Source organism: Scleropages formosus, chromosome 12 (assembly GCF_900964775.1).
Source record: "Scleropages formosus chromosome 12, fSclFor1.1, whole genome shotgun sequence".
NCBI classification, from domain to species: domain Eukaryota; kingdom Metazoa; phylum Chordata; class Actinopteri; order Osteoglossiformes; family Osteoglossidae; genus Scleropages; species Scleropages formosus.
This window is the reverse complement of record NC_041817.1, coordinates 11,694,075-11,721,940: the sequence shown is the minus strand read 5'-3', so window position 1 is coordinate 11,721,940 and position 27,866 is coordinate 11,694,075. Positions and strand designations below refer to the sequence as shown.

At 50.5% G+C, this 27,866-nt stretch overlaps 1 protein-coding gene across 1 annotated transcript; it reads left to right on the top strand.

Annotated features, from left to right (window-relative positions):
- Positions 1 to 120: 120 nt before the first annotated feature.
- Positions 121 to 27,824, top strand: sorbs3 (sorbin and SH3 domain containing 3). The gene is made up of 21 exons (XM_029256905.1): positions 121 to 232; positions 9,407 to 9,472; positions 10,578 to 10,760; positions 11,234 to 11,306; positions 12,679 to 12,812; positions 13,129 to 13,192; positions 13,792 to 13,830; positions 13,992 to 14,097; positions 14,841 to 14,955; positions 17,930 to 17,983; positions 18,489 to 18,591; positions 19,495 to 19,574; positions 22,276 to 22,474; positions 23,270 to 23,328; positions 23,813 to 23,859; positions 23,985 to 24,099; positions 24,184 to 24,309; positions 24,480 to 25,025; positions 25,236 to 25,339; positions 25,507 to 25,613; positions 25,779 to 27,824. Exons 2-21 carry the CDS (start codon positions 9,461 to 9,463, stop codon positions 25,838 to 25,840), a joined length of 2,328 nt encoding a protein of 775 aa, XP_029112738.1. The 5' UTR covers positions 121 to 232; positions 9,407 to 9,460; the 3' UTR covers positions 25,841 to 27,824.
- Positions 27,825 to 27,866: the final 42 nt, after the last annotated feature.

The window sequence follows — 27,866 nt, the reverse complement described above, 5'->3', positions numbered from 1 at the left end:
GGAATTTCTATTATTTCCAGCTGTGTGTGGAAACTATTACAGAACCCCATGTACTGTAGGGCTGGAGTGGGTGGGTGCTGCCCCCCCCCGTGCTCATGCACACCACCAGTCACACTCTCACACAAGTACACCAAGATAGAGAGTGTGTCAAAGTCCAGCCTTTGCCCGGAGACACAGTAGCGCCACCAGCAGAAGCGGTAGCGGCAGCAGCGCAGCTTCTCCGCCCCACCCTGTAAGTACCAGACTCTCACGCTCCTCCGGCCGCACTTTTGCTCGTGGCTCTCACAGACACAGAGAAGGCTTTTTGACAAGGATAGGGGATGGTACAGATGTGCACGCTGCTGTCTCTGAGCGTTTTGGGTTCGAGTGTCAGAAAGCGCCGTGTATGCCACGCTCTTGGCTTTGATTCTGTGCGTGGGTGCTACCGGGTACGGACCCGTACCCACTGGATGCTCACGGTGCTAATCTCAGAGTTCCCTCTCAGCGCAGCCAGTCAATGTTTGTTTTCACTCCTCTCGGTTTCTCGAGAACGAAGGCTGGGAGAAAGGAGGGTGTCCTACCGTCAACTGCTTCAACAAGAGTTACTTTCTCACTGAATGCTGGGAAGCTCCATTGGTTACAAACCATTCAGGTGTTGCTCTCATGGCCTGGGCTGGAGATGTCAGGCTCTTATTTTAGGGGACCAGTTCTCAGTACACACCAAACCCTCTCCATCATGTCTTCAGGGGCTTCCAGGTGTTCACCCAGCCTGCTCCATCACAACATAGCCTTGTGTCTTCGGGACAGAATCGCTGCCTCTCTTCACGGGACACCTTACCTCCTACGTAATAAGCAGCTGGGGTCTGGGCTGTTCCTGTTTCGGTAGGGATGCCTAGCAGAAACACCCCTTTTCAGTTCCCGTTGTTCAGTCATCTTTATAAGAGTGGAGGTGGGAGGGGGAGGTTTCCTCAGAGTTCCTCTCCCCTGAAATCATTTCTAGTGGGTGTTCTTCAGTGGTATTATTCCAGCCAGAGATGGCTCTTTGTCACCAGAATAATGTGCCCACAGACCTCCTCCTCTGCACAGGAACTGACTGAAAGTCAGGGCTGTTATCAGATCTACACACAGGTCCTGCAGAGCTGAGAAGAGCAGAACTGTAAGAGCATCATCTACGGCGTCTTCGACACCTGTTAAAGTCCATTGAACTAACGCCCATGTGAAACATCTCATCTTCAAATAGTATCGCAGCGAATAACCTCAGATGGGCTTAGCATCCAGTGGCAAGTGGTGTCCTCTGACAGAGATACTATTAAAGATACTCAAATGTGGTTCGAAACCATGGTACCAACAACTGCTGGTCTACTCAGAGGTTTTTTTTTTTTTTTTACCAGTCCTAGAAAGATTAAGAGATTGGCAAATCTTTAAACATGAAAGACAACTTAGGATTTATTAATTTCATGTGTATTTGTATTTATACGTAGCTGACAATGAAAATCTTTGACTATTTATCAGAAAATTGGACCCGTTAATGTTAGTTTCCTCACGCTTCTCACACATAAAGGTCATTGGTGATTCATTCTTTATTGGTGTGAAATTAAACCCCTCATGCCTTTTTTTGAAATTATAATAAATCTAACGATAACAGGCTGTGCCATCTTTGAGCATTAAGTATTAATTTTCATCATTTTTGAGCGTGTCCTTAGGGCTGTCACTTGGCAGTTGGTAAATTGTTGCGTGTGCGCAGGGGATGCTGAGAACACTGATGAGAATTAGGCTGAGAGATGGGAGGACGTCCGGTGAAGAGGACAGAAAATACCCGAGACGGCACAGTGTGTAAACTTGCCACGTACTTTGGGAATCAGAAGCAGAGATACAGAGAGCCATGTTTTTCTATTGCTACCGGTACTGTTACGACGGAGCTTCTGCAGGTAGGACAGTGATGTCGATCTTTTGTGATGAAGGGGGTCAGGAGCGGTGATGTCTGATGGATGACGGCTGACAGACGATAGGTGGGGCCTGCTGTTTGTGTCCTTTTTCCCCACAAAGACCCAGGGGCAGAGGTGCCAGGTCTGCCATCAGGTCTCCATTCCAGCACATGGGAGTGACAGGGCGCGCAATGCAGGCACAGCGGGAGCGCCCGCTTCTCTCAGCAGACAACCTACCCGTTTTTTTCCCAGTTTTATTTGTTGGGCCTCAACATTCGCCAAAAACTATTTGGATCAGGGGCAGGCGGGCCTGGTGACAGCGCTCCATATTTGTTCGAGCCGCTCAAGTTCCAGCCAGCCTACCAACCACAGACTTATGAAAGAAATAAAAAATCAGCTGATGCAACCAATTCTGATCTGAAGCTGGCCATGGGGCTGCTGGGAGAGAAGCAGACGTGGCGTATCGCCGTGCGACACGCCTGCGACTGCTGAAACATTTATTACTAAGTAATCGGTCTTTACAGATGATACTTTTCCCCAACTCACAGCGTTAAGCTACTTACAGACAACTTCAGTGGAGTAATTTAGGGTAAGTAGTACAGCTAGAGGTAGGAATCAAACCTGCAATCTTTAGGTCCAAAGGCAGCAGCTAGAACCACTATGCTCCTAACCTGTTTCCTAGATGAAACTATTATCTCAGTGAGTGAAACTGCAGGTTTTCACCTCTTGCTTCTTGACTTGGAGATGTTTTGGGCCAACTGGAAGAGCGAGTTTCTGGAGCGGTCATGGATGATTTGTAGGATTGGTGTCATTCAGCCATTCGTGGTATCATCCGAATGCACTACTCCTCAAAGAGCCAAACGTGTGCGCTTCCTGTCCTGTCCAACAGTTACCTTGTGCCTTGCTTTGATGGCAGAAATGTGAGTTGAATGATGCCCTGTAGAGAAGCTGGGGTGGTGCCCACACACAGTGGTCTTACAAGGTGGGCAGGGGGGCTAAAAGCAGGCTGAAAGTAGAGTGCCACCTGAAGCTCTCAGGAGTCTGCTAACCCTCCAGAACTTGGCAGAAAGCTTTGACAGGGTCTTCTGGAGCCACCACCCTTTTTATGTAGACAGGGGTTAAGGGGGCCGGAGGGGCGGAGGTGTAGTCTGCGAACAGTTTGTTCCCCCGTCCTTAACCCTGTGCTGTGAAATATCACCTTGCCGCAACAAAGAGCTTCCCTCATCGAGCGGGCCCAGCACTGGCAGGCAGGAGGACCGTGTCTTTTGAACAAGGCTGGGAGGTTGCCATGGTGACACTTGTCAACCGGGAAGTCCTTCTCAGAGAGAGCGAGTTCAGTGAATGAGCGAGCGAGAGGGAGAGAGGGAGAGAGGGATAGGGTAGCAGGAGGAGGGACTTGCTGGAGGGCAGAGGGCTTGCAGGCACCTCTCAGTTGGCGGGGCTGGACGTACGAAGGAGCCGCTCTTCAGGACTCTCCGCGTGGCTTGGTGAGTGATGTTTTGGTGGGAGATGGCAGCGCTGGGTCTCACCACAATGCGAGGACTTAGGTCAGTGCCACAGTGAGAGTGAGCGCTGATGACGGACCACGGGGTTTGGGTTTCAGCTGGGCTTGCGCTCAACGTTTGTGTGTCCGTCCGGCACGTGTTGCGCCGTCCTTGGGCTCTCGGAGCGGAAATTTTCCCGGAGGTCCTGTTGAGCTGTGACTTTCCAAAGGGCTCTTTATCGCTCTCGCCGGCCTCAGCAGGTCACCGGGAAAGGGAACTACATAGTGAGCCTGATTTCATCTCACTCACGTATCATGCGAGGATGTGTTTGAATTTTGCTTCTGTTTAAGATTTTCTTCTTAGGATCACCGGGCTGCATTTGCAATGTGTTGATGGAGCTTTCCGGACGCTCAGAATAGCAGCTGTGTTCACTGCTGTGTGCTGGGTTAGGGTTAGACACTGGAAGTAGCAGAGGGTGTTTCTCATGGTTTAGGCCACACTGTCGGGGCGGGGGCAGTTCAGGTTGGCGAGGAGCGGCTTTCCTCTGCGATGTGGATCAAAGCGGATGGTGCTGTCGCGTTGATTTTTTTTTTCTGCGGTTGACGAAAGGAAATGTGGCCCCCAGATCTGGTTCTGTACGAAGCTTCACCTCCTCACGCTTGCAGCTCCTCGTACCTGTCGGACACGCTTATAAGCCTCGGCTTGAGCCGTATTGTTGCTATCCGCTGCACGCATATTCTCCTTACTAAAGAGGATGTGAAAGTCCGGAATAATCGGGGCAGCATCTGATGCCGAAGAGCAACTGTACTTCGTTCGGCCAGCAGTTTCCTCTGTGCGGGACTCGACATGTTTTGCATTTATCCAAATAGAATAAAATATATGCCCACAAAAACCGTGCGTGAAGGCAATATCTTAACTTGTTGTTACGCTACGACCGAGGTGGATACCTGTTGGGTTTTTTTGTGACCGGGTTTCAAAGGTAGGGCGTCTCGGTCGAGGAATAGGTGCGAAGCGGGATTATGTGCGTGTCGACGGCGGAGGTGTAAATCGGAAGTAGCGGTCTGGACCACAGACTGCGTGGACAAACGGGGTGACGACTAGGGAGGAGGTGAGCGCCGTCCTCAGCATCTAGAGCACGGTAAACTGTATGCCTGTTTCCAGAGTCCAGCTGTCTGCTGCTGGAAGCGGATAATTACATAATGAATATCTGTCGGAAGGAGCGGATGAAGCTCTTCATTAACATGGAGAGTAAGGTGGGGCCAGAGCCCTTCCCTGGCTGCAGACCTGCACACAGAGCGAAGCGACCATACAAGGAGACGGAGCGATTCTGCTCACGAGCCATGTGTGTATCTCTTACTCAAGAGATATTATAAGCAGAGCAACTCCACATCCTTGTATGGCCTTTGTTTTGTGTTCCACAGAGGCTGCGAAACAGGCTTTTCATCGGGGGAAAGGTTCCCTAAAAATTATGTCCAACTCTTCTTTCTTTCGGAGCACTTATTTTCCGGAGCCATCTGATTTTGTTAGGTAGCTGCTCTCAGCACTTGTCGAGCAGCATGCCAGCCTGCGCGCCGAGAGCCGCTTGGGAAACAGCGGTGTGCGCTGGTCCAGGTTTGCTATCGCTGGAGGCGGTCTAGGTGCAGCAATAGAGGAAACACGAAAGGCAGCATTTCTGTAAGGAGTCCTTCGGCAAAGCGCTCGGAGCCTTAAGCTGTGTGACTGACATGAGATGTGGGTACGGAAGCTTCCTGGTATGTGTGGGAATTTATGTGCGTACATTTCCAGTGCGGTGTAACTCCAAAGCTACGCCCCCTTTCAGATTGTCTTCTGCTCTGGATTTTTCAGGGCATTGGTGGAAATGGTAGTTTTACAGTGAGTAAAGGCAGGGGGACATGAATCGCAAGGACCTCAGCAAGTTACTTTATGAAGAGAAGTTCAAGCAGATGTTCATGCACGCTGATAACACTCCATCAGCGGTGTTGTGAAGGCACTGCTGCTCTTCAGCACTTGGAAATGAAACCTTGTCTGACAAGGAACATATCACAGAGAATTCACTTACTCACTCACTATTCAAAAGCACTTACCCTAAGACGTGGTCACTGCGGTCCGGTGCCTATCCCGAAAGCCCCGGGAGCTGGTCAGGATATACCCTGGATGAGACACCGGTCTGTTGGAGGGTGATGAAGAATTGCTAATTGTGATTGAAATGATTCAACAGCAGCTTGATGGGCAGCCCTGAAAAGCAGCAGGGAGATGGAAGCAGGCAGCCTCGCTGTTAAGGGCACCGGCTTGAAACCGGACCGTTGCTGGTTTGTGTCTCAGGAGGAGCCCTGCTGAAATGTACATATCCTGGATTATTGCAGCAGAATATAAAAAATATCCCATGCATAAATGGGTTAAATTTGAAATTGCTTTAGAAAAAAGTTACAGTTGAGAAAATAATGTAATAACACTGGAGGGGGGGGCTGCTAACAGGGGTCCCAGGCTTACTTGATGCTGACACTATTTATGTTGCTTTTGTTTATTGGCAGATGCTCTTATCCACAATGACCTTGTAATTATTCACTGGCTCCATGTAGGACACTCCTATCGGCACTGACCCTTCCGATCCGAGGTGACCCGAGGTGTGCTATTCACACCTGAATTTCCACGCTGAAAGAAAAGTAAGTGCTCAGCATGGTTCCTGCTATGGAATTAGATCTGCTTCGAAACAATTTGCATAGGGTTAATAGTTATGTTGCGAGCGTGATACTGTTCACAGCGCTGGGAGCGCAGAGAGGAGGTTCCCTGAAAGACCCCTGTTTAGCAGAGTCCACGGAATCCTCCCATAACTCCTCGGAGAATGTTAACTCCTCCATTCATTCCTTCTCTGGCAGTCAGTGGGATGCCAGAAGACGGCACAGAAGTTCTGGATTTATATTTATCCTTAGAGATTTTTTTCTCGTGCAAAGAGGTGTTTCGTTTATGGCGGTGTGCGTCGGATGCCCCGGTGAGAAAACGGTTCAAGCGAAAGCTGAAACAACAGCTCCGTTGTCGCCGCGGGAGTGTTTGTGGTGCATTTCGTGTCCACAGGCTGGCCCTCCGCTGCCTGGTGACAGCCTCCAGGTCACTGGAATCATCTCTGATGTTACAGCCAAGTTTACATGGCCATTGACAGGGCATTGTACGCCCCAGCAATCAGTCAGCAGGGTCTGTTGGTCCAGCCTTGGGATCTCAGGCCCATATTAGGGAAAAAGCATCTATAAATATGTGGCCGGGTTGCTTGGCAAAGCTCACACCTCGCAAGAAGGACAACGTTCCCATTAATCCCATGCAGCAAACAAACACGCTGGGAGCTCTTGGAGGGAATCCCACCTGACGCAGCGGCTGGGATTCATGACTCCAGAGAACATGCTTCACGTAAACACAGCCCAGGGGTCGAGAGGTTCCAAGGAAACCTTTTCACCTCACACTGGAACTGATTTTACCTTATTAGGTTGGATTTTGTTGTTGCCGTTGAGCAGGGCTTGCCTGATGTGTGTGTCTTACAAGAAAAGCATGAATCAGAAGTTCTCTTTTAGGTATGGAGCATGGGGGGGGGGGAGGTAAAGCATGGTCCAGCCTCCTCCTTAGTCATCTGGGGTTTGAGGTACAGTACTTCTTTTCACTTGGGCTTTTGTTTTTCCTCTACAGTTTTGCTTCTCTTCCTGAATGCTCAGGGGAAGTTGGAACTGGATTATCTCAAGTTACAGGGTATCTGCAGAAAAGGACAATGGCGAACAAGAGAACAGATTATGCAAATTGTCACAGCTTCCTTTACAACCGTGAAGCGGAAGTCTGCCAGTGAAGTCAGAAATGTAAGGTTAGTTGGGAAACGGGGGCTATCACAGCGAAGGGTTCAGATCCCAGGAGAAGTTCTCTTGTCTCAAGGCGCTATATCGGTCTTTAAATTGGTTTAACTGGGAACTGCTTTGGACTACACCTGTAGGTAAGCAGCATAATAATAATAATACTGATAGTATGCTGTACGGACGTCCCGAAACTTCAGTAGAGTGCATTTCTCAATGAAATGGGAAAAGGAATGGAGTAGAAGGCCTAGAAAAGATTGCAGCGAGGGATGTGAACCCATGAATGGTGACAGTGTAGTGGCAAAGAAGGAGGCTAATTGTTTGCTCGTTCCATACTGAATTAAAGAGTCTGTGTAGGAAATGTCAGCTCTGCCAGTGGGTATGGAGTGCATGCTGCTGCTCTCAGAATGTGGGCTAATGTTCAGTGTCATTTCCCGCAGCACTTGACCTTCAAGCATTCACAGTGGCCCTATTGCCGTGAGCGTAAGCGAGTGGCGGGGTGCCAAATGACAAGCGAATTAGTTTGGAATATGGTACACGGTGAATAATGAGCTTGAGGGACAATGACAAAAACTATGTCTTGGGCTGCTGCAAACAGTGCACATGCCACCCCGAATGCTGATGACAGCGAGCTCACCTCAGGGTCGCCGGGTGGGTATTGCGCTGGATTAGACGCCCAATGTATTATTTTCCTTGTTATGCAACGTAACTCACTGACGGCAGCTGACTTACGGTGACACGATCCTCTGGAAGCAGTAAGAGAAGTAAAATCCGGCGGGCACAGGCCCTGGGTGTTTGGGGTGGCCGTGCCGTCTCCCTTAGTTCTGATCGCATTGATTACAGTTGCTGATGTCCAGCTGGTGCTTGCCACATGGAAAACTCGCAAAGCGAAAGAGATTTGGAAAGTACTGGCCAGCACCCAAGTGAGGGTTAGTCAACAGGAAGGGAAAGGCCTAGAGTTACTTATCAGCTCCGGAATCCCGTGTAAGCAATTTATGAGAGCGGGGGTCCTCGGTCTCCATGACGACAGTCCCCAGTGTCTTGAGAAGTCCTACTTGGTGGCTGCGTTGAACACTTCTCATTTTTCCTGGAGGTGATCCACCCCCACCACCCCCGACATCAGTTTGGCTTCTCTTTCATGTTCAGTCAATGCTTGTAATCTGGCTCGCCAAGCCAAGGTGCTGCGATCTTGAACGTGAACTCAGCCCAACGATGCGGTTCTTCAGCAGCCACCCCCCGCTGCCCCGGCCCACTTCGCACTGCTGTCATGGAAGAAACGGCGTAGCTGCTGACTCACCCGTGCTGCTTCAGATTGTCCTCCTGCGGTCAATCCGGAGAGCTGGATGAAGCAAACTTTCCATTTCAGGGTCATTAGATGGGTGCTGCCGATGGAGTTCCGCAGAGCCCGGCTTTCTCTGTAACACATTGCAGGCCTTGAATCCTGACTCGCCCTACGCCTCCATAGCGTACTGTGGTATTGTGCCAGTAAGGCATTACACAGGACACAATGCAGATGAAAGAAAGGACAATGCAAGCAGGAGGCTACCAGGTAGGTATTGTTCCTGGACGCACCTGGAGAGGGTTTTTCTTCAGATAAATGTTTGTCGCAAATAAAGAGACGCTTCCACCTCTGAAATTTTGGCAGTTTCAAGACTGATCTTTTGCATTAGCGTGCCAGAACTGAGCATATCTCACGTCTAATTTCTGCACGTGACGCTCGGCCGATATCAGGAATAATTCGATTTCTTTCGGGGTTGCGGGCTCATGTTACAAGAGAGATTTAGCGCAGATAGACAGAACATCGCGAGTGACTTTCATTACTGTGCTTCTGCGGATGATTGCTAGCTTCATGCAGCAAGTGAAATGTACTTTTCAGAGCTTGATTTGATTACCTGTGTCATCAGAACAATGAGCTTTGTTGTTTCGCGTTGCCTGAGGAGCAGGAAGGAGCTCAAGCCTTTGTCATATTTTCCTTTTTCCACTCGTATCCTTAATAACATCAAATCTTGTGCTACCCATTTTGTTGTACCCGACTGGCATCCCATTAAAAATAAACTAATTTTGTTATGTTTTTCTCTTTGAAGTTTGGTTCATGTTGGAACAGCATTGTACTTGTTGAACCTCTGACTCTGTATGAGCCCAGTGTTTAAGATATTGTGATTCCAAATAATGTTTGTGTTTTCACCACCAGAGGACAGAGGACTGCACGCTCAGCAAGAAAGACGAGTGACCGGGGATCGATGACATGCAGCCTCAGGTACGGTACGGTACGGTGTAGTAATAGGTTAGTCGGTTTATTCTAGCTGCGGTCTCTGAAGCGACCGGGGAAAGTAGAATGACCCCCGATGGCACGGCGGTAGGCAGAAAACAGGATGAAACCAGGACGCAACGCTCATGGCTTTGCTGTCAAACGCAAGGCGCTCTTTGCGGCCCCCCCCGTTCGGCTCGGCGCCCCGCTGGGGTAAACACTCGAGTCTGAAGTGCACTCCCGGCTCCTGGCTGACTTTGGCTGGGCTGCATTGTGCTGGCGAGGAAGTCCAGGTCTCGCTCACTAACACTTCACACTCCTTCCTGAGCTCTGAGCCCCACGCTGCTGCCCGCATCTATGTGGAGCACATCTCGGCTGAGCCGAACCTCGAAAGATCCAGCGTAAAAGCGCGAAACAACAACACAAGCGTACGACGCAGACAAAAAAGACAATGGGAGGGAAGACGGTCTAAGGATGGGCTCAAATTACTATGTAAATAACCCCAGTCTGTTGCGGCACAAAAGCCGACCCCTGATTTATCTAGATACAATTTCACGGGCTGTGAGAAACCCCGGCGCTTCCCATGACCCTGATGTGCACACAAAGATAACTTCAACACCCCTTTTGCCCATAAACCAGCCGCAGTAGAGAGGTTAGGAGTGGTCGTGGTGGTGTGGATGTGGAGGAGGGGTGCGGTTTCCACAGAATCAAGGCTGGCAGACATAGCAGAGTGATAGAGAGCATCGCTGCTGCTCTGCCAGGTCTGTTATGTTCCTCGGCCATTTGCTCGTCCCCCTGTCCTTCCCTTTCACCGCCCCCGTAATACATTGCTGTCTCCGAAGGAATGGCCTCTCTAAGTGGCCAGTCAATGGGCGCATAATGAGCCTCTCGTATTTCACTCCACTGAATGGGCCCTCTCTCCGACTGATGCGAGGGAGTTGATGAAAAGGGTAGACTGGCACTTCCTCCAGGATTTGCTTTAAATAAATTAGGGCTCTTGCACGAGGTCCTGCTCTGCGGAGGGTAATCGGCGGTCCGTGCCAGGCCGGGGGCTTCACCCGAAGGAAGGTCCCGTTAAGGAGGTCTACCAGGGTGCTGTCCCTGTCTCCGGCAGCAGCGACACGTGGAAGTCCTGGACCACCTGAACGGCTCACGCATCGTCTTCTCGGACGCCGGCGCCGGCGGGCCTGGGCACCAGAGCCCTGCGGACCTGACCCAGGATGTGGTGGTGATTTCTCCCGGGCTTCCCACACCACCACGTAGCCCCAGCCACAGGCGGTCCGCTGCAGAGAGGAGGGTAGGTCTAGCGACCACAGCATGTCTGTGGTTTCAGCTGCAATATTCATTGCAGAGATTTTATTACTCCTACTGCCCCCCTGCGGAAACTATTTGCATCACACCAGTGCTATTGAAAATACCTTCTATTTACATATTTAGCTGATGCTTTTCTCCAAAGCAACTCACATTGTTAAGGTTTCAATTCTTTATACAGCTGGGTAATTTTACTGGAGCAGTTAAAGGTAAGGACCTTGTTCAAGGGTACTACAGCCAAAGGTGGGAATCGAACCTGTGATCACTGGATCTGAAGGCAGCAGCACTAACCAATACGCTGCCAGCCATCCCTACTATGGGCTGATTTATGTGTTATTCTGTCCAATCCAGTGCAGTTTACATGGATAATGATACTTTGCTGTTTCTTGCAGTCCTTACTTTCCACACCGGCTGTTTCCACACAAGGTTTTATTTTCATTCACTTGCCTTTGTCTTCAGTCCTCAGAGGTCAATGGCGGAGGCCCTCCTGTCCTCAGCTTCGGCTCCTATTATGGCCAGTCACAGTCGTCAGGTAAAGGGCGCATAAACCAACTGCTACATGTGTACGCGGAAACAAAAGAAACAAAGACAATGTGCTTTTATCGCGTCAAGAAATATTTAAACGCAATTGGCTCTTTCAAATTATCAGCACAAACAGTCTGGGTATAATCCCATATTAAGAATAATTTTGTGGTACTGGTACAATTCCGTTTTTACTGAAGAAAAATTTTACAGTCATCTTAGAATTTTTTTTCACAGCTGCAGGAATTGGGGGAATTTGTGACATTGCGGTAAGAGACAAAGACCTTGATAGTTCGATACATATTTTCCCAGCAAAGAGCAGTGATGTTTACAAATGTCTATAAAATAAAAATAGCCTAACATAAAAAAGTAAGGGGTGCAGTGGTGCAGCGGGTTTGGCTGGGTCCCGCTCGCTGGTGGGTCTGGGGTTCGAGTCCTGCTTGGAGTGCCTTGTGATGGACTGGCGTCCCGTCTTGGGTGTGTCCCCTCCCCCTCAAGCCCCACGCCCTGTGTTGCCGGGTTAGGCTCTAGCTCCCTGTAACCCGCTTGCAACAAGTGGTTTCAGACTGTGTGTGTGTGTAAAATATAAATAAATGCATGATAACAAAAGCAGCAGTTTTCTCATGACTGTAATACTGGTCTTTCTCAAATACCATAGCAGTGGATAACTTGGAGAACACAAGCACATTTATTTCAAACTCTGCAAAGAGCAGAGCAGGCACACAGTTAACACAGGGCACACCTTTTCCAACCCAGATCCAACACACAATGAAGTAGGATGCGGAATGCCAGAGAAATCATACTGATGGTGGGTAGCCAAATTTTACGAAATAAGGGTAACACGATATATCCAGCCCGTTAACTCGGCAATAGGTCAAATTAAAACATTAAAAAGTCATACCAAGACCAGGATTAAGCACAATTAAAAGAACACATTCACACTGCACAGCAGGGCTAATGACTGAAGTGCCAGAAATAATGGGGTAGAAAAGGTGTAAAAATAAAGGATGCTTGTTTTGAACTGACAGTTATACTCTGAACATGTATTTTAAGGAATTATTTGTGAAAAACATTCATTCAGGAGCTCGTTCATGTATTATTGATGCAAATAGCAGCTGCATCATAAACGAATTGCATTAAACATATTAGGAAATAGGAACGATTACATGCCAGTTGAGCCGGTAATAAAAGCCGTGGATAAAAGCACTTGTGAAAAGGGAACTGGTCTTGCAGCTGATGTCATTTTCCATGTGCTCTCATCCCACATTTGTACACAAAGATTCCAGCTTGTTTATAGTCTGTCCAACATATGTGCTGCAGTGCAGCCTCAGCCTCTCCCCGTGTGCAGTGAGCAAACACCCTGCTGCTGCTTCCCCCCACAGGCGCGCCAGCAAATGGGAACTGGAGCGGGACGGCCGCCACGTTGCCCAGGTCTGCAAGGGCTGAGGAGCGGCTGGTCAAGTTCTCTGGCATCGGACCTGTGGATGAGACGGGGATGCCCATCGCATCCAGATCGGTCAGCATCGCGTGTGTTTGAGGGGTGGGGGCTGTGAATATACAGCATGATATAAGCATCATGTACGGGTACGCTCTGCAGTCCATCTGTTTGTCCTCCTTTCCTCATCCTTCATTTTAACGGCAATGCCCGGGATCTGTGCGTTCTAGAACAGTCTGTCCGTGTATCTCAACTGGTAGGCTCACCGTCACCATTTTCCATGTTGGCAGCCTGCGGTGTTGTGTAATTCAGAACAAATAGGTCTTCATTCCTCCTGCATTATACTCCTTATATCTCAGCTTAGCTGCTTACTGGCCTCTCTGCGTTGGCCCCACAGAGTGTGAACAAGCCCAAGGACTGGTACAGGAGCATGTTCAGGCAGATCCACAAGAAGGCGGCAGGTAAGGCCCCCGCCTAGTCTCCACCTCACCCTTGCCTACACCGAGATTCCTGTCTGACAGAGTCATGCAACGGGAGGACTGTTTTCTTCTGCAAGGGTTATGCTGGAATAGTCGGGAGAACACCGGTCACCGCATGGAGTAGTGTCGCGAAGGGCAGAAGTCATCCGTTCTTCATGCAGGCCTACCTGGAAGGTGTTTCCAGGACACTTTGCCTGTCGTCTTCCAGCTGCTAGGATGCGTAGATCCCCCCAGCATAGTTTCTCCTGGTTATCGGGCACACGAACACCCCATTTAGATCAAAGGTTGAGCGTGAAGGACCTGTCGGATGTCGATATGATTCACAGCGGGAAAATACAGCCGTTAAAGTTCCGAGAGTACATAATGTTAGGCTGCGAAGGCTATCATGATGGAACGTAGAATGAAGATGCGCTGGAACGACTGCGCCAAATAACTATCTGTTGCAAGCGAATGGCAAAGCTACACTAGTGCTTTGGTTTCAAGAACCCACCTTGGAAAACATTGTATTACTTTATTTCTGTATTACAAGGGATAAACCTTCTGTTTGTACCTGTGCCTCACACCAGCATCCTGTATTGCAGAGCTGGAAGTGGCTGAATCTGGGCTGTGGTCTACAGATGGTGGGTACAGGCCTAAGCTTTCTTCACTGATTTGAAGGAAGGCATGGTGGTATCTTCACCTTGCCAAGTTTTATAAGACGCACTGGAGTAAGTGAACGTCACTGCTGTATAACGTGCACCAAGATGTGGAGAATTCCCATTGAGACAGCTTTTTCTCCCAGGTGATGCAGCTCCATGTAAGCAACCCCCCACTAAACATGCGGCAGAGAACCGGAGAACCGAGGTTGACGCCTTTACCCTGAGCTCACGTGGAGCCCTGCCTGATTGGTGGGTACGAGAGAGAGAGAGAAAGAGAGAGATGGTCTCCCAACCAGCCCCCACTGGTGTGCCACATTACTGCCAGATTACTGCCACCAGTGCTGGCTACTTTTCTGAGTCTCATGTGTAAATATGACCAGGTGGAGCAGCTGGTCCAAGATCCATTGACGCACTCTAGTAGACTCCCCAGTAACAAGGCTGTGACTGTGGGGCGGGCAGAAAGACGATGAACACGGTTAAAGCGGAAAAAAGGCGGCGAAGATGCTACGTATCTAGAAACACAGGCAGTGAAGACACTGGGAACTTGTTAAAATGCACTAAATTACTCACTTTTCTTAACCACTTGTCCTGGTCAGGGTTGATGGAGTCTAAAGCCTACCCTGGATGAGATGCTAGTCCATCACAGTACACTGAATTAGTGACAAAAAAATCAAACACCAAAAGGAGTGTAAAAATATCAGAGTGAAACACGGCACGGTCTACAGGTTACCGAAGCAGAGGATATTTCAGAACTTTACTTGGGACGTTCATCAGCTCTCTTTTTCTCCCGTCAAGTTCATCCTGTCTCCTCCCCCTCACTGTGGGCAAGTTCAATAATTAGACACCACAAATGTAGATAATTAACTTGTTAGGAAAAATGTCGCCCTGTGTTTTGCTGCCTGTTTTCGCCCTTCTCTGCATTTTTGTCCAAGCAAAAAATAGCACGACAGACAACGTGACCAAGTATCTGTCTGTGGGGTTGGGTGTTTCAGGACCCAACTGGGCGATGGAGATAAAGGATCTGACTGGAGGAGGCGACAGCCAGAGCCCAAGAGCATATATGACTTTGACCCGGGGCGGAGCATCGTCGTGGAGGGCGATGCCCAGGTAAGAGAGACCCATTTGTGGTGCGATGAAGCCACACAAAACCACTCCACCACATCATAAACAGGTGGGTTGGGAACCTGGCTCTGCGTCTTTTATTCACCCATTGTTGTTAACCGCTCTTCCTGGTCTGGAGCTTATTCTGGAGTCACTGGGTGCAAGACTTGGGGGGGGGGGGGGTATACCCTGGATGGGATTCTAGTCCATTGCAGGGTTAACTAGACACACACACACACACACACACACACACACACACACACACACACCCTAACACACCCATTCACACACTGTAGGCTATTTAGCATCACCAATCTGCCTGAACTGCATGTCTTCAGACTGTGGGAGGAACTCCATGCAGACAAGAGGAGAACATGCAAAGTCCAGACAGGCTGAGCCAGATTCGAACCTATACCCAAACAGCTTTGGTGCTGTGAGGCAGCAGCACCACTGTGCCACCTCTGCGTGCGTAGCTGGGTGTTTCCGGCAGTAGCGTCTCTAGCGGCACGCGCAACGGAAACACATCCTCAGATGCCCGGACAAAAGAAATATGTATTCAAGCATTTTTTCTTCCGTGAGTGACTGCCAAATTTCGGTAACTCAGGTGTGCAGAGTCGCCTTTATTTGTTAAAAAGCTTACAGTTACGGAACTGTCCAGCCATGCTTAGATAGCGCGGACAATCTGCGAGGCCGGGCTCCGGCGTGTGACGTGCTCGGTGAGACAGGTTGTGTACTGGGAGATCCTCTCTGGAAGGACCAGCCTTGAACAGGCGTCTTTTATTCTGCCTCACAAAGAGTGTGTAGCGCCACCGGCGGAGAGCGCAGCTGTGCCGTTTGTGCCGCGGCCGACTCGGCGGCGAGGGACGGCCGCCGCGGTCGCGTGCGGAGGGGATCTGACTGCCGGGCGTGTCTCAGCTTGCACGGCCAGGTAGCTTTAAGCGAAAACCCACAGGAAGTACAGATGTTTGCTGTGGGTCCTGCTCTTCTCTTTAGGAGTTGGGTGCTGCCTGTACCGTACTCCGTAAACGCCCGATGGGGACGCGCCACAGACAGCCATGTCTCCCTGCAATATCTAGTGCTCTCGTGACATCTTCAGTCACCTTTTTCTTCAGCGGAACTGGCTTCTGAGAGAAAGTGTGAAACGAAACCAGATGATCGTAAACCACATTTCCTGATTTCGAAAACGCTCCGTGGTGTCCCCTCGCCCTTGAGATGTGTGTGATGCGGCTTTGATGATAAAGCTAACGCTGGAACGTTTGTGAGCTCCTGGGAGGTGCGTGCGACCGCTGTTGAGCTGTGGGGTTCTGAGCCAGGGGGCGCAGCGGGTTTTGCCGGGTCTCTGGAGGGTCCGGGGTTCGAGTCCTACTTGGGGTGCCTTGCAATGGACTGGCGTCCCGTCCTGGGTGTGTCCCCTCCCCTCCCCTTCCGGCCTTGCGCCCCGTGTTGCCGGGTTAGGCTCCAGCTTGCCGCGACCCTGCTCGGAACAGGCAGCTTCAGTCAGCACGTGGGTCCTGAAGCAGCGATTTGACTGAAGTGAAGTAAAATGCTGCGGGGTCTCAACTCAAACACAATTCCAGACTTCAAAGATGCACAGACTATGTGGTATCAGGGCCAAGAATGAACACATGGAGCCATCTCATGTGGTGGCATCTGGAACACCACACGCATGTCATCCCGAAGCAGACGTTGTACCTGGGCTGAGAGAGCGGCTCTTGATTTGCCAGCAAAGCGGATGGGAGGCGAACCGTGACTTGCGAACAGAGGGTCCGCCTGCTGGATCCTGGCTCTGTTGGGGAAGAAAGGAGGCCATTGTTACCTGCCCACGTGGAAACCCCCGCATAACCAGCGTGGTGAAGAGGCATCTTGTAGCACCATATGGGCTGTTAACTCTGTGTGCGTCCGCACAACGGCTAAGGCATCACACCCCAATCCGGCCATAAGCCTAACCCTCCGCGAAGCACTCGGACCATATCGGGCTCTGCTGTTCAGACGGATGACCTCACCATCTACACTGTTTTGACTGAGGAGGTTGAATGTTGGCTGCGGGGTTTGGCTTTGGCACTGGGAGTGTCTAACGCTGCCAAAGGTATTTCAACCAACTTGTAAGAAAGGCCTGGAAATGCAATGACTTCAGGTTTATACCCTTTTAGAGCAGTTTACTTTCTGTGAACCTACACAAGTTATAAACAGTTCCTTTTTTTCAGCTGTTTCAGCCCAAGATTAATTAAAGAAGATACCATAATGAACCATTTAGAACTGCTTTTCCGGACACAGATTAAGGCTAATCTTGAACTAAATTCCAGTGTCAACTGGAATTAATCACTGAAAATCCTTTTTAGTCTAAAATATGTCCTAAACCAGGGGTGTCCAATGCGTGGCCAGAAGGCTGCGTGCAGCCCAGCGTTTCGCATAACGCTTTTCACGGGATATTTGTAACGTAGCTACTATTAATACGATACCATAACGTAAGACTTTTATTACGTTACTTCATTTAGTAGACACGTTTCTCCAATGAACTCTATGTGGTGTTACCAGCCAACACACCTTATTCACCACGGTGACCTACACTCCTAGATACACTACTTACACTGGGTCACTCATCCATACATCAGTGGAACACACACACACACTCTCTCTCTGTCACTCACACACTATGGGGAAATGTGAGCAGCATGTCTTTGGAGTGTGGGAGGAAACCAGAGCACTCGGAGGAAACCCACACAGATACGGGGAGAACGTGCAGACTCCACACAGGCTGAACGGGGATCAAACCCACGTCCTCTCGCACCACGAAGGCACTGTGAGATAGCAGGGCTACTTGCTGTGCCACCATGCCATAAGTTTTATGCTGAAAATAAAATATCAATAAGTAGATGTCCATATTTTATTTTGTTTGTTTTTTTTATTGAGTACTGCTTGACCGTAGCATGGTTGGATTTGCTTGATGGTGTGACTTTGTTTTTGTTCTCCCCACCTCTAGGATCAATGGTATCCCTACCGGCCCCCAGCAAAGGCCCATACCCCCTCCATTGAGGTGAGTGCCCAACAAAGAGAGCAAGACGTGCATGATGTGTGTGAACAAAGATTTGTGTGTCGAATAAGAACGGAAAGAGGGGGATGGCCGAAGCTACATAGACACGGACCTCATACAAGCACACTAAGTCCTGGGGTAGCAAGGGCAGCACCTACTCTGTACATGGACTCCGCCATGGTCTACATGGACTCGTGCCATGCTACTGGCCACCCATCTAGAGGGGGACAGCGTGGCCCGCAGTAACACAAGGGTGATGTCGACTTGACTTGTTTTCTCGGTGGAAGCTGCTAGACCTGTGGGACTTTTACCTAAGAACTGTACAGTGGCATTTCAGTTGCTTCACACGTTTAGATTTATAATTGCGAGAACATTTGACCCCAAGAAGGTCCCTTTTAAAATCATCTTCTGTTTGTCATGAACAGTGGGAGCAACATTATTGCTGTGCTGTGCGACTCTGGAGGGCCTTGCATAACCTATGTCCCCCTATCCCCGTGACCCGGGCCAGGCTACGTTGGTCTCAGAGTTGAGTCGCTTCGAGGCTGAGCTGGACTCGGACATCCAGGGCCTGGAGCGGAGACTGTCTCAGAAACAGCACCGGAGAGCCCGGGGTGAGGTACTGATCCCCCCGTGACTCCCCTGAAATGCACTCGAACCCTAACCCTGTCACAGCCCATCCCATCAAGACGGCGAGAAAGGTGCACGCAGGAGCCGCGCCTGACGCAGCTTTGTTCGGATCTTAACTCATAGAAGGAGAAAGCTCTGAAAAGGCTGGAGGGAACACAAGCAGCTCTCTCTGGGGGTTTTATACTGCGCTGTTATCACTTCTCTTCAGCCACAGCGGGCTGCTAAAAGTTTTAGGCACCCATATGGACCCCTACTGGCCATCTGGACCCACCCTTTGGGAGTGTGCAGTGCTAACAGTGTGCAGAGAGCCTCACTTGTAAGGAAAGTAGTGTCAGGAGTCAGGTGACCTCTCATGCCCGCATCAGCTGAGCTTGTACAACCCACTCCATCACCAGGTATGAGTTGCCCCCGCTGCACGGCAGATCAGCACCTCCCAGCGACAGCCCAACAGCGCGAATGATCACCCCCCGCTTCTTGTCACTTTGGCTTGAGCGTGAGAACCGGCAATCTGAACGCGGTCATGACTGCGCCGGTGCATGTGTGACCGCCCGCTTGAGACGCGAACCCAAGTGATGCAGCCTGCATGGCTGGGATTTTCACAGAGGATGGAAACCTTCGCTACGGCACTTTAACTTTCACAGACTGCCTAAGAGCTCCTCAAGATTAGTTACTCTCAAAGGGGACGCCACCCCGCCATCTGTCACCGAGACAGCGCGCAAGCATTGGTATCCAGTGGAGAGTAGGACCCAGGGATGCGGAGGGGCCCCGCGTGCAGTGGCCCCGCCTCCTCGCTCCGAATGCCTCTAATATTTCCCGTGTGGTTTAGCGAGAGCGACAGGCTCCGCCGAGCAGCCAGCCCAGCCTTCAGTGTGGTTTCTGCTTCCCAGGGTCCCGTCCCAGCAGCAGCGCAGGTAGCAGGGAGAGGACACGGCACCAGGTAAGCCTCCCTGTGCTTGCCTGCTGTGTAGTATGAACGCAGGTGTGTGTGTGTGTGTGTGTGTGTGTGTGTGTGGAGGGGGGGTGCTGGTGAGTACCCGAGTTTGCGAATTCTTCCTTCGCATGCATGTGTTTGTATTCATGTGAATTACTGAAGCGTGTTTGTGTGCGATTACGTGAGCGTGTTGTGGGTGCGGTTGTGTCGGCTGTGTATGCCCTGCATGTCGTAGGTGTGTGTGTGTGTGTGTGTGTTTGGGGGGAGGGTCGGAGGGATTGTGCTTGTACCGACCACATGTTTCAGTGGAGAATCACATCCCCGGCCAGGAAACGAAGCCTTTTTTTCCACGCGGGAGTTTGACACAGCACTCGTGAACCGTAAGTTTACGGCTTTGACCTAGGAAGGTAGCGGGACACCTGGCTGTGACCCCATGTCCTGCTGTAAACGGACATGTCTTACTGTACAGTCATTAGGGACCAGTCTGCATTCCTTCTATTTGTCCCAATTCTGTCAAATCTGCCGGCTGATCTGGAAACAATGCTTGTTTCATAACAAAGGAGCCATTTCATACGCAATATTTATACTTCTTTATAGATATTATTTTATGTGAAAGGCCATTGATGTCGGCGAGCATTTGTTATTCTTGTTTTGTTTTAACAAATCTAAAGGTCATTTTGCCTTGCTGTGAGTTTACAGTCTTGCCGCAGGAGGTCAACTCCCACTACTGAACAGATCATCATTTTTAATATATAACTCTCCCTGGGCTGCAATCCTGCATTCTTTATTAGTGGAAAACAACCTCTCCTGGTGTCCCTCGTTTTTTTTTTTTTTTGTTTTTCTTTTTGGTTTTTGCACAGCACAGGGTCAAAACAGCACACAGAGAGACGGTACACCGAGAAATAGCAAGTGTGTCCACATACGTAGGGCGAGGGCTCAGGGTCAAAAGGTTTCAGTTTCGCACAGGTGTGATCACGTAGCGCCTTCTAGTAACTTCCAGAAGCGTGTCCAGATATCCCGCGCTTCACCGGAGCTGTAGTGCAAATCAAATGTCAAGTGTCGTCCCTTGTTCTTATCGGATGTTCATCCCGTAAAAGCTACGGGCTTCATCTGGGTCTCATAATGATTAGGAACAACTGATTCCAAAGGCAGGAGGTGGTTTAGTCTATTTGTAGCCAAGTTCTACATCTAAGCCCACAAACATTGGCAGGAAACTGGCATTTCAATTTCTACCTTGATGCCTTTCATTTGGTATTGTGTGACATTGATATGGCCTGATTATTTTTTGTCCCCCCGGCTACTTGCAAAACAACTATAAATGCCGAAAATGTATAAAACTGGTTCCGAAATGAAGAAAGCGGTGCATGACATATTTTGTAGATGTGTTCGGTTCTAACTTGGGTAAGTTTCACAACTTCTTCCTAGCAGAAAAAAAATGAATTTAGTGCCGCCGTGAAGTGTAAAAACTAGTCCTGCAGGAATTTGACCAGTTCAGCAGGACAATTGTAAAGGTATCTCTTCTCACCTGAGCTTTAATCTCACATTCTTGGATCCTTAAAGCCACTGCACACCTTCCTTCGCTTCACTCCCAAGCAAAGCCGGTGTCGGAGCTGTTTGGGCAAGTTAATGGTTGAACCTCTGGCTGGCAGCCCACATACCTGGCCTCCCTTAACCTCCCCCGCAATCCTCATAATCCAGTTGCGTATGCCTCCCTTTCCACTACGTGTATCAGCAAGGCTGGCACCAAGCCCCGATTCGGGGACCTGCGGTCATACTCCAGCCTTGTTATCCACGACCGCGGGCCTAGCGGCAACCTGCTGCATCCGAATGCGCCGATTCGGGTCGCACGCCGGTTCTGATCAAAACCAGATTTCCTAAAAGGCAAAAGGAAGTGTGTGCTGAGAGCCACGTGGGATCGGGGAGCACAACGCCAGTGCTCTAGAACTTGGTCCTGGGTGCTGGCTGCGTGCTGGAGCTGCACTGTGAAATGAACCTCCGGGGTCGAACACATTCCACCTGTATGGACCAAACACAGATGCCAGTCACTGAGGGAACCGCTATCTTAACGTCTGGCTTCCGGCCGACCGATTTGGGCCCGGCTGGATTCCGACTCTGGACCCACGTAAAGCGTGTGCTGGATGCCATGGCGATGCGGCGTACAGGTGTGCCGAGATGTGACGGCCTTCCGGTCTTACCTGTGAGGGGGAACCACGCTTTACCGAGACACGGCGTGCGTTCGGATCGGCGCTTTGATGATACGGCTCTTGCCCCCGTTTCGGAATCTGCGTTTCACCTTTACCGAGAACGAAACGGTGAAGTAAAATCAAAATTTTTGGTAGTTAAATGCACGTGATCTTTCAGCTCCCCCTTCATCTGGTTTATTTGCACTAATCTGAATCATTACTTGAAATACAAGTGTGAATACTGCGTGAATAATAATCTCGACGATGACAGTAAGAAAAACTTGTCTTTAAAGGTTACAGATGTGAATTTCCAGCGCTCAAAGGGGATATCATCTGGATTTGCTGTGTTTCCTGTCTGGCCTTCTCTGCATTCCTTGGACGCCTTTTGTCCCATTCCTCCGCTTTTTGCTCATCTGCGCGCTAGTCATGCGAGCCAGCGGCCGCAACAGACACGGCAAGCCTCTGTAGAGCGCAGCCGTGTGTTGCTGCGGCCTCACGGGCTGCGCGTTCCATCCCGCAAAGTGGGACCAGGACCGGACCGTCTCCTTTGGTAGCACCCAGAGGCCAGAGCAGAATGGGAGGTGAGTCTGCCGGTCGTCCGGGATGCTGGTCCCTCACACCCCTCTTCTCCTTCCAGCTCTTCAACTGGCCCAAAGCAGCCTGTGACTAGGGCCCACGGTGCGGCGGCGGCCAGTCACCCGGTCGTCCCTGGCCCCGGCGTGGCACAAAGGACAGCGCCCGGTCCCACATACGGTAAAAGCACTATTTACTGTCTGGCTCTTGGTTCCACGAGGTCTCCTTTCAACAGCGATTGCAGAGGGTCTTCTGCAGGCTGGTGCCAAACCCCTAGTCTCTTAGTCAAAAGTAACAAAATTCTCCTTCATTTGCTGTGTGCTGAGCTGTAGACCAGCTGATAGAGTAGCGGTTGGGCCTGCTGCTTTTGGACCCAAAGGTTGCAGGTTTGAATCCCCCCTTCAGCAAGGTACTTACCCTAACCCAATTGCTCCAGAAAAGTCACCCAGCTGTATGAATGGGCAAATAATTGCAAGTTGCTTAACACCGCGAGTTGCTTTAGAGAAAAGTGTCACCTATAAATGAATAAATAAAAGCTGTAGTGATGAAGATCAGGCTTGTAGTGCACAAAGAGGTTCGAGTCCAAACTACACACAAATCGCGCATCAGTTCAGCAGGGGGATGTAGCATCGTGGCAGCGAAGGTTTTCCTCCTCCGTGCTCTCCTGCCTCGCTGCATCAGTGCCTCCTACAGCCCACTGCGATGAATGCGGGGTGCTGATTGCCAGCGAAGGACCGTTTCAGTCAGCGCTTGGTCCTCCTGCACTGCCGCTTGAGCGTGTGGGGAAAAAAGTAGTCATTTTGGTATGGCAGCATTTTGAAAACTGTTGCGTTCCCACGGCGCGCTGCAGCGACTTATTGGCCTCCTAGAAGGAACCAGAACTGTCTTTGTACAAATTGGGGCCCCAAAGCACTAGTGATCTCATCCAAGGTTCCCCAGTGACCAATCCTGCACTCTGCCGTCTCTCTTTCTCAGGGACCCGAGGCCCAGCAGTCGAAGTCATGGAGTTCCCACCCAAGAGGGATGAAAAGAAGGTAGGATCGCCACAGTCGCCCCACTCCCACCTGATAGAGTGCGCTGCGAAAGATAGTTTCAAAAATAAGAAGAAAAGACTTAATAGCCTGCATTGTTTGTGAACTGGTCCCGTTCTGAGAGCTCTCCTTCGTCAGGTTTAATTGATGGCCTGTTTGGAATCACCCTCTTTCTGTAAACCAAATCACGCACACACAGTCTGAAACCACTCGTCCTAAGCGGGGTCGTGGCAAACCGGAGCCTAACCCGGCAACACAGGGTACAAGACTAGACGGGGAGGGGACACACCCAGGATAGGATGCCAGTCCGTCGCAGGGCACCCCCAGTGGGACTCGAACCCTAGACCCACTGGAGATCAGGACCTGGTCAAACCCACTGCACCCCCTCCTAAACCAATTCAGATTTTTACAAACAACAAGTAGGGCACAAATGTGTACTGAGCAGCCTTTGGCCAAACTCCGTTTTTTTTTTGTTGTCGTTTTGCAGATGAAAGCAGCGAGAGCTAAGTTCAATTTCCAAGCACAGTCACCCAAGTGAGTCAAATGTCATCAGATCCATTGAGTGAATTCACTGAGCATTTTTGGTAGTGTCAACCCAAACATAAATAGCCCAGCTGAGCCTGAGATTCCTGCCCCTCCTCCTATTCCTGCGCCTGCAGAGAGCTGATGCTGCAGAAGGGTGACGTGGTGTACATCCACAGGCAGGTGGATGCCAACTGGTTCGAAGGAGAGCATCACGGCAGAGTGGGCATCTTTCCAACCACCTATGTGGAGGTGAGTTTTTCAGGGGCTGCAGAGCAGGTCCATACTGGTCCTGCTGGGGCTTTCATGCATCTCATTCAGCCTTTTTGTTTCCAGATGATCCCTCCCACAGAGAAGCCCACACCTATCAAACCACCCAGCATCCAGGTGCTGGAATATGGGGAGGCTCTGGCCCTCTTCAACTTCTCTGCTGACCTGCCTGTGGAGCTGTCCTTCCGCAAGGTCTGCATGGCATAAAGTGCACGTGTGTGTGTGTGTGTGTGTGTGTGTGTGTGTGTGTAAGAGACAAGAGCCTTTGACGACCAGTAAGCATCCACTGGTGGTGCTTGTACAGTCACTATGTATCATTTGATGGTGGCACATCGGGGAAGTTGTGCGGTTTCCTCCTCCAGGGTGAAAGGATCTGTGTGACGCGACAAGTAGATGACAGCTGGTTAGAGGGCAGGATTTCCGGCACCGCACGCAGCGGCATCTTCCCCATCAGCTATGTCCAGGTCGTCAAGATGCCCCGCACCAAGTCCAGCGAGGAATATCCCGCGAGCCCCTCCTCGCCCCTGAGTCCCGGTCGGCCTCTGAACTCCCCCCGCTCTCCTGGGCCCTTCAGCCCGAACCCACAGACCTCACCCTCGAAGCCATGCTCTACTTCCCCGGTGCAAGCGGGTCAGCCGTCATCCTCCCAGGCCCACAGCGGGACCACGGCCTTCCAAACGCGGGCGTCCGGTTCTCCCGCTCAGTTCAGCCCTTCTAACCAGGTGTTCAATCACTGGCCCGACCCGAGCCCCGGCTTCACCCCCGCTAGCCAGCAGACCAACCACTGGAGCGCAGCTCAGCCTGCGACGCACAACAGGGAGGCAGCATCAGCCGCGCTGAGGTCCGGTCAAACACGCCCATCATCCCAGTGGACTTCAAGTCCGAAGAAATCTGTCTACGGAAGTCAGGTGTGCCGATTCCCTCCGAAAGCTGAAACCGAAGCCTCTTTACGCCTCTGTAGTAGTTAAGAACAGCTGAGAACGTTACGATCGCTCATCCGCAGAGATGAAAATCATAGTTCAGCTCGTTTCGCACTGTGCCGTTTCTGTTGTGTAATTAGCGGTATGAATTTTCTAAGTAATTCTGGTGAGGTTTAATTTGCTTTCATCTCTCATAAGGACGACTTTCCCACAAATCCCTCCCAGCCCAGGCGCCACATAAAGGCTTCTCCAGTTTCCCAGGCACCTTCTGGGACCAGCTCCTTACTGGCCCAGCAGCAGCCGTAAGTCTACGTCCGACGTCACGTTTTAGAAAGAGGAAAAAACAAGGTACTGCAACGCAGTTCTGCCAGTTTCGGCTCCTTTGACTGAATGTGTAGGTCATGCAGGCTGGATCTGGATCGTCAGCAGCTCCGCATGAATTATTCCGCCTGCCTCTTGGACCCCGCAGGTATAAAGCCGTGTACAACTACAAGCCGCAGAATGGCGATGAGCTGGAGCTGCGTGAGGGAGACATTGTACAGGTGATGGAGAAGTGTGATGACGGCTGGTTTGTAGGTAATGAGCCTTTTTACGGTCGTCGGCGCCCAACCGAACTCTCTTGTTGGCCATTGAGATTCTGCCCTCTGCTGCTCATCCATGACAATACAGACTGTTTACGCATTGATGAAACTGCTCTACTTTTAGCGACACGATGCCTTGAAACGGCTCTTCTCTCTGCAGGTACGTCTGAGAGGACACATGCATTTGGGACATTTCCAGGCAACTATGTTGCACCCGTCTGACTGCCTGCCTGCCTGCTTGCGCTCAACGTGGACTGAGACGTTTGACTTTGTAGACAAACCCATTTCCGGCGGCACGCGGAACACAGGCGTCAGGCTGCAGACTGCACTGTCCCACGTTCACGCCACGACCGATCACCCTGCATGCTTACGCACACCAGCTGAACCTAGATGGGCTCTTGGAACAGGCTTAGTTGCTACAGACCTGAAGTATCCCCCCAGACCACCCACACTGCTTGGATGAAAGTTTGTGGCTCGGGGACTTACAGGACCCCAGAGAGGGCTGACACCAGGGGCACTGCGCACCACGTAAAACCACCCCAGCACTGTCCTGTGAAAGGTTTCCCCTGGATTTTGCTTAAAAAATGGCAGTTTTGTGGAAGGCCTGGGTCCTGGGATTGTCACTCCCACCCGTGTGCTTCCTGCCGAACCTCGTCCTGAAACACGTGTCCCTTCAGCCCAGCGGCTGCAGCCGGAGGCCTGACGCTTCGCTCACCGTCACCAAAGTGCCTTTTCGGTACAAAACGCTCAGCGTGCACCATGTTTCAGCGAAGCATCGCCAGCATCTGAGAGATCTGTCTACGCGTGACAGCGACGCACAGAAAGCGGCTGCCCGTCGCAGCCGGAAAAGTGCCTGCAGCTGAGTTCCAGGTTTCTGTTCCCTTCAATTTCAGATCTGTGACATCCTCCTGACACCTAAGACAAAAGCACATGATGGGACCTAATGGTGGAACACAGCTTCTTTAAAGGCGATTTTAAGCTTTTTTTTTTTTTTTTTTTAGACATGAGAAACCTAAAATAGTATTTTATTAACATTAACATATAAGTACATACCGTTAGATATTTAGCTTGGGGCCACGGAGCTATTTTTCCAGGCTGGCGATACAGCAGGCCTCTTTGTCTCGCACAGCCTGCTTTGCCGCACACGCCGAAGCGCAGCGAGCGAGGATCCCCTCCGTAGGATAAGGGAAGGTGACTGAATCGGGCAAAACGATGACTGCAAAGGTGAGACGGCGAAAGCCGATCGCCTTCACATGCATCGAAGGAGGAAGTACCCGTGGCGTTGGATCGGAGACAGAAAGCTCGGTGCTCAGGTCCAGACTGGGACGGAAAGTAATGAGGAAGTTGGTCAGAAAAGAAACCCCCGTGTAGTTTGTTAGGGCGATCGAGTGGAGAAATATCACTCGTACGACTTTAGAGGAGCCTCTACCACGTTTCGGCGCTCGCAACGGGATAGTTAAAGTGACGCTACTTGATCTGCCACAATTTTGACGCGCAAGTCGGCAGCCGGTGATCGAACACCTTGTTAATCGTGTTGCACTGCGACCAGCAGGCGACAGCGGAAAAGTTCCCTAACGAGGAGGCCGGATCATTTCTTCCACGCGCCGCACGCGATTCCAGTCAAACTCGAGCGTAGCTCCGCGCACAGTTTTACTTCACTGGACTTATTTCTGCACTGCGCAATAAAAATGGAAAGAACTGATTTCTTTGCTTCACGCCTACCCGAAAAATGATCATCGCCTTGGCACCTGCAAACCAGCACAAGCAGACAAGTAGACGTGGTGAACCAAAGAGGAGGAGAGCTCACGAGCGACAGGAGGTGGCTTCGGCCCTCGCGAGTCGTCACAGTGGAGAGCGGGGAACGCAACCTGCCCCATTCCTTGTGTCATACTCACCACTGAGCTGTTTTGTTTGTCGAGAGGTGGAACAGCACGGAATGTGTCACTGTCCTACTAAAGACTTAAATTAGAAGGGAAAACGCCAAGCAAAACCAGAACGGCCGGTAGATAATAAAAAGGCCATTTTTTTGCTTTTCTTTTTACAACTCAATAAAAGAGCAATATAACGTCAGCTAAAGCAGATATGATGTAGTACAGACACTGCTATTGTAATTCCTTTGCTAAAATACAGAAGTAATATATTTTATGACCTACCAAATGTATATCCTAATGTAAGGTACTCGAGCATTGTGGTGAAAATAAAAATATTTTCAACCAATATTTCCGACCACTTGTCCTGTGTGAGTTAG

What these genes read in the sequence shown, in the direction of transcription:
- sorbs3 (XM_029256905.1), top strand. An exon ending in TCGTGGAGGGCGATGCCCAG is followed by an intron (nt 14,956 to 17,929) that starts GTAAGAGAGACC and finishes CCCCACCTCTAG; the next exon opens with GATCAATGGTATCCCTACCG. An exon ending in TTCCAACCACCTATGTGGAG is followed by an intron (nt 24,100 to 24,183) that starts GTGAGTTTTTCA and finishes TTTTGTTTCCAG; the next exon opens with ATGATCCCTCCCACAGAGAA.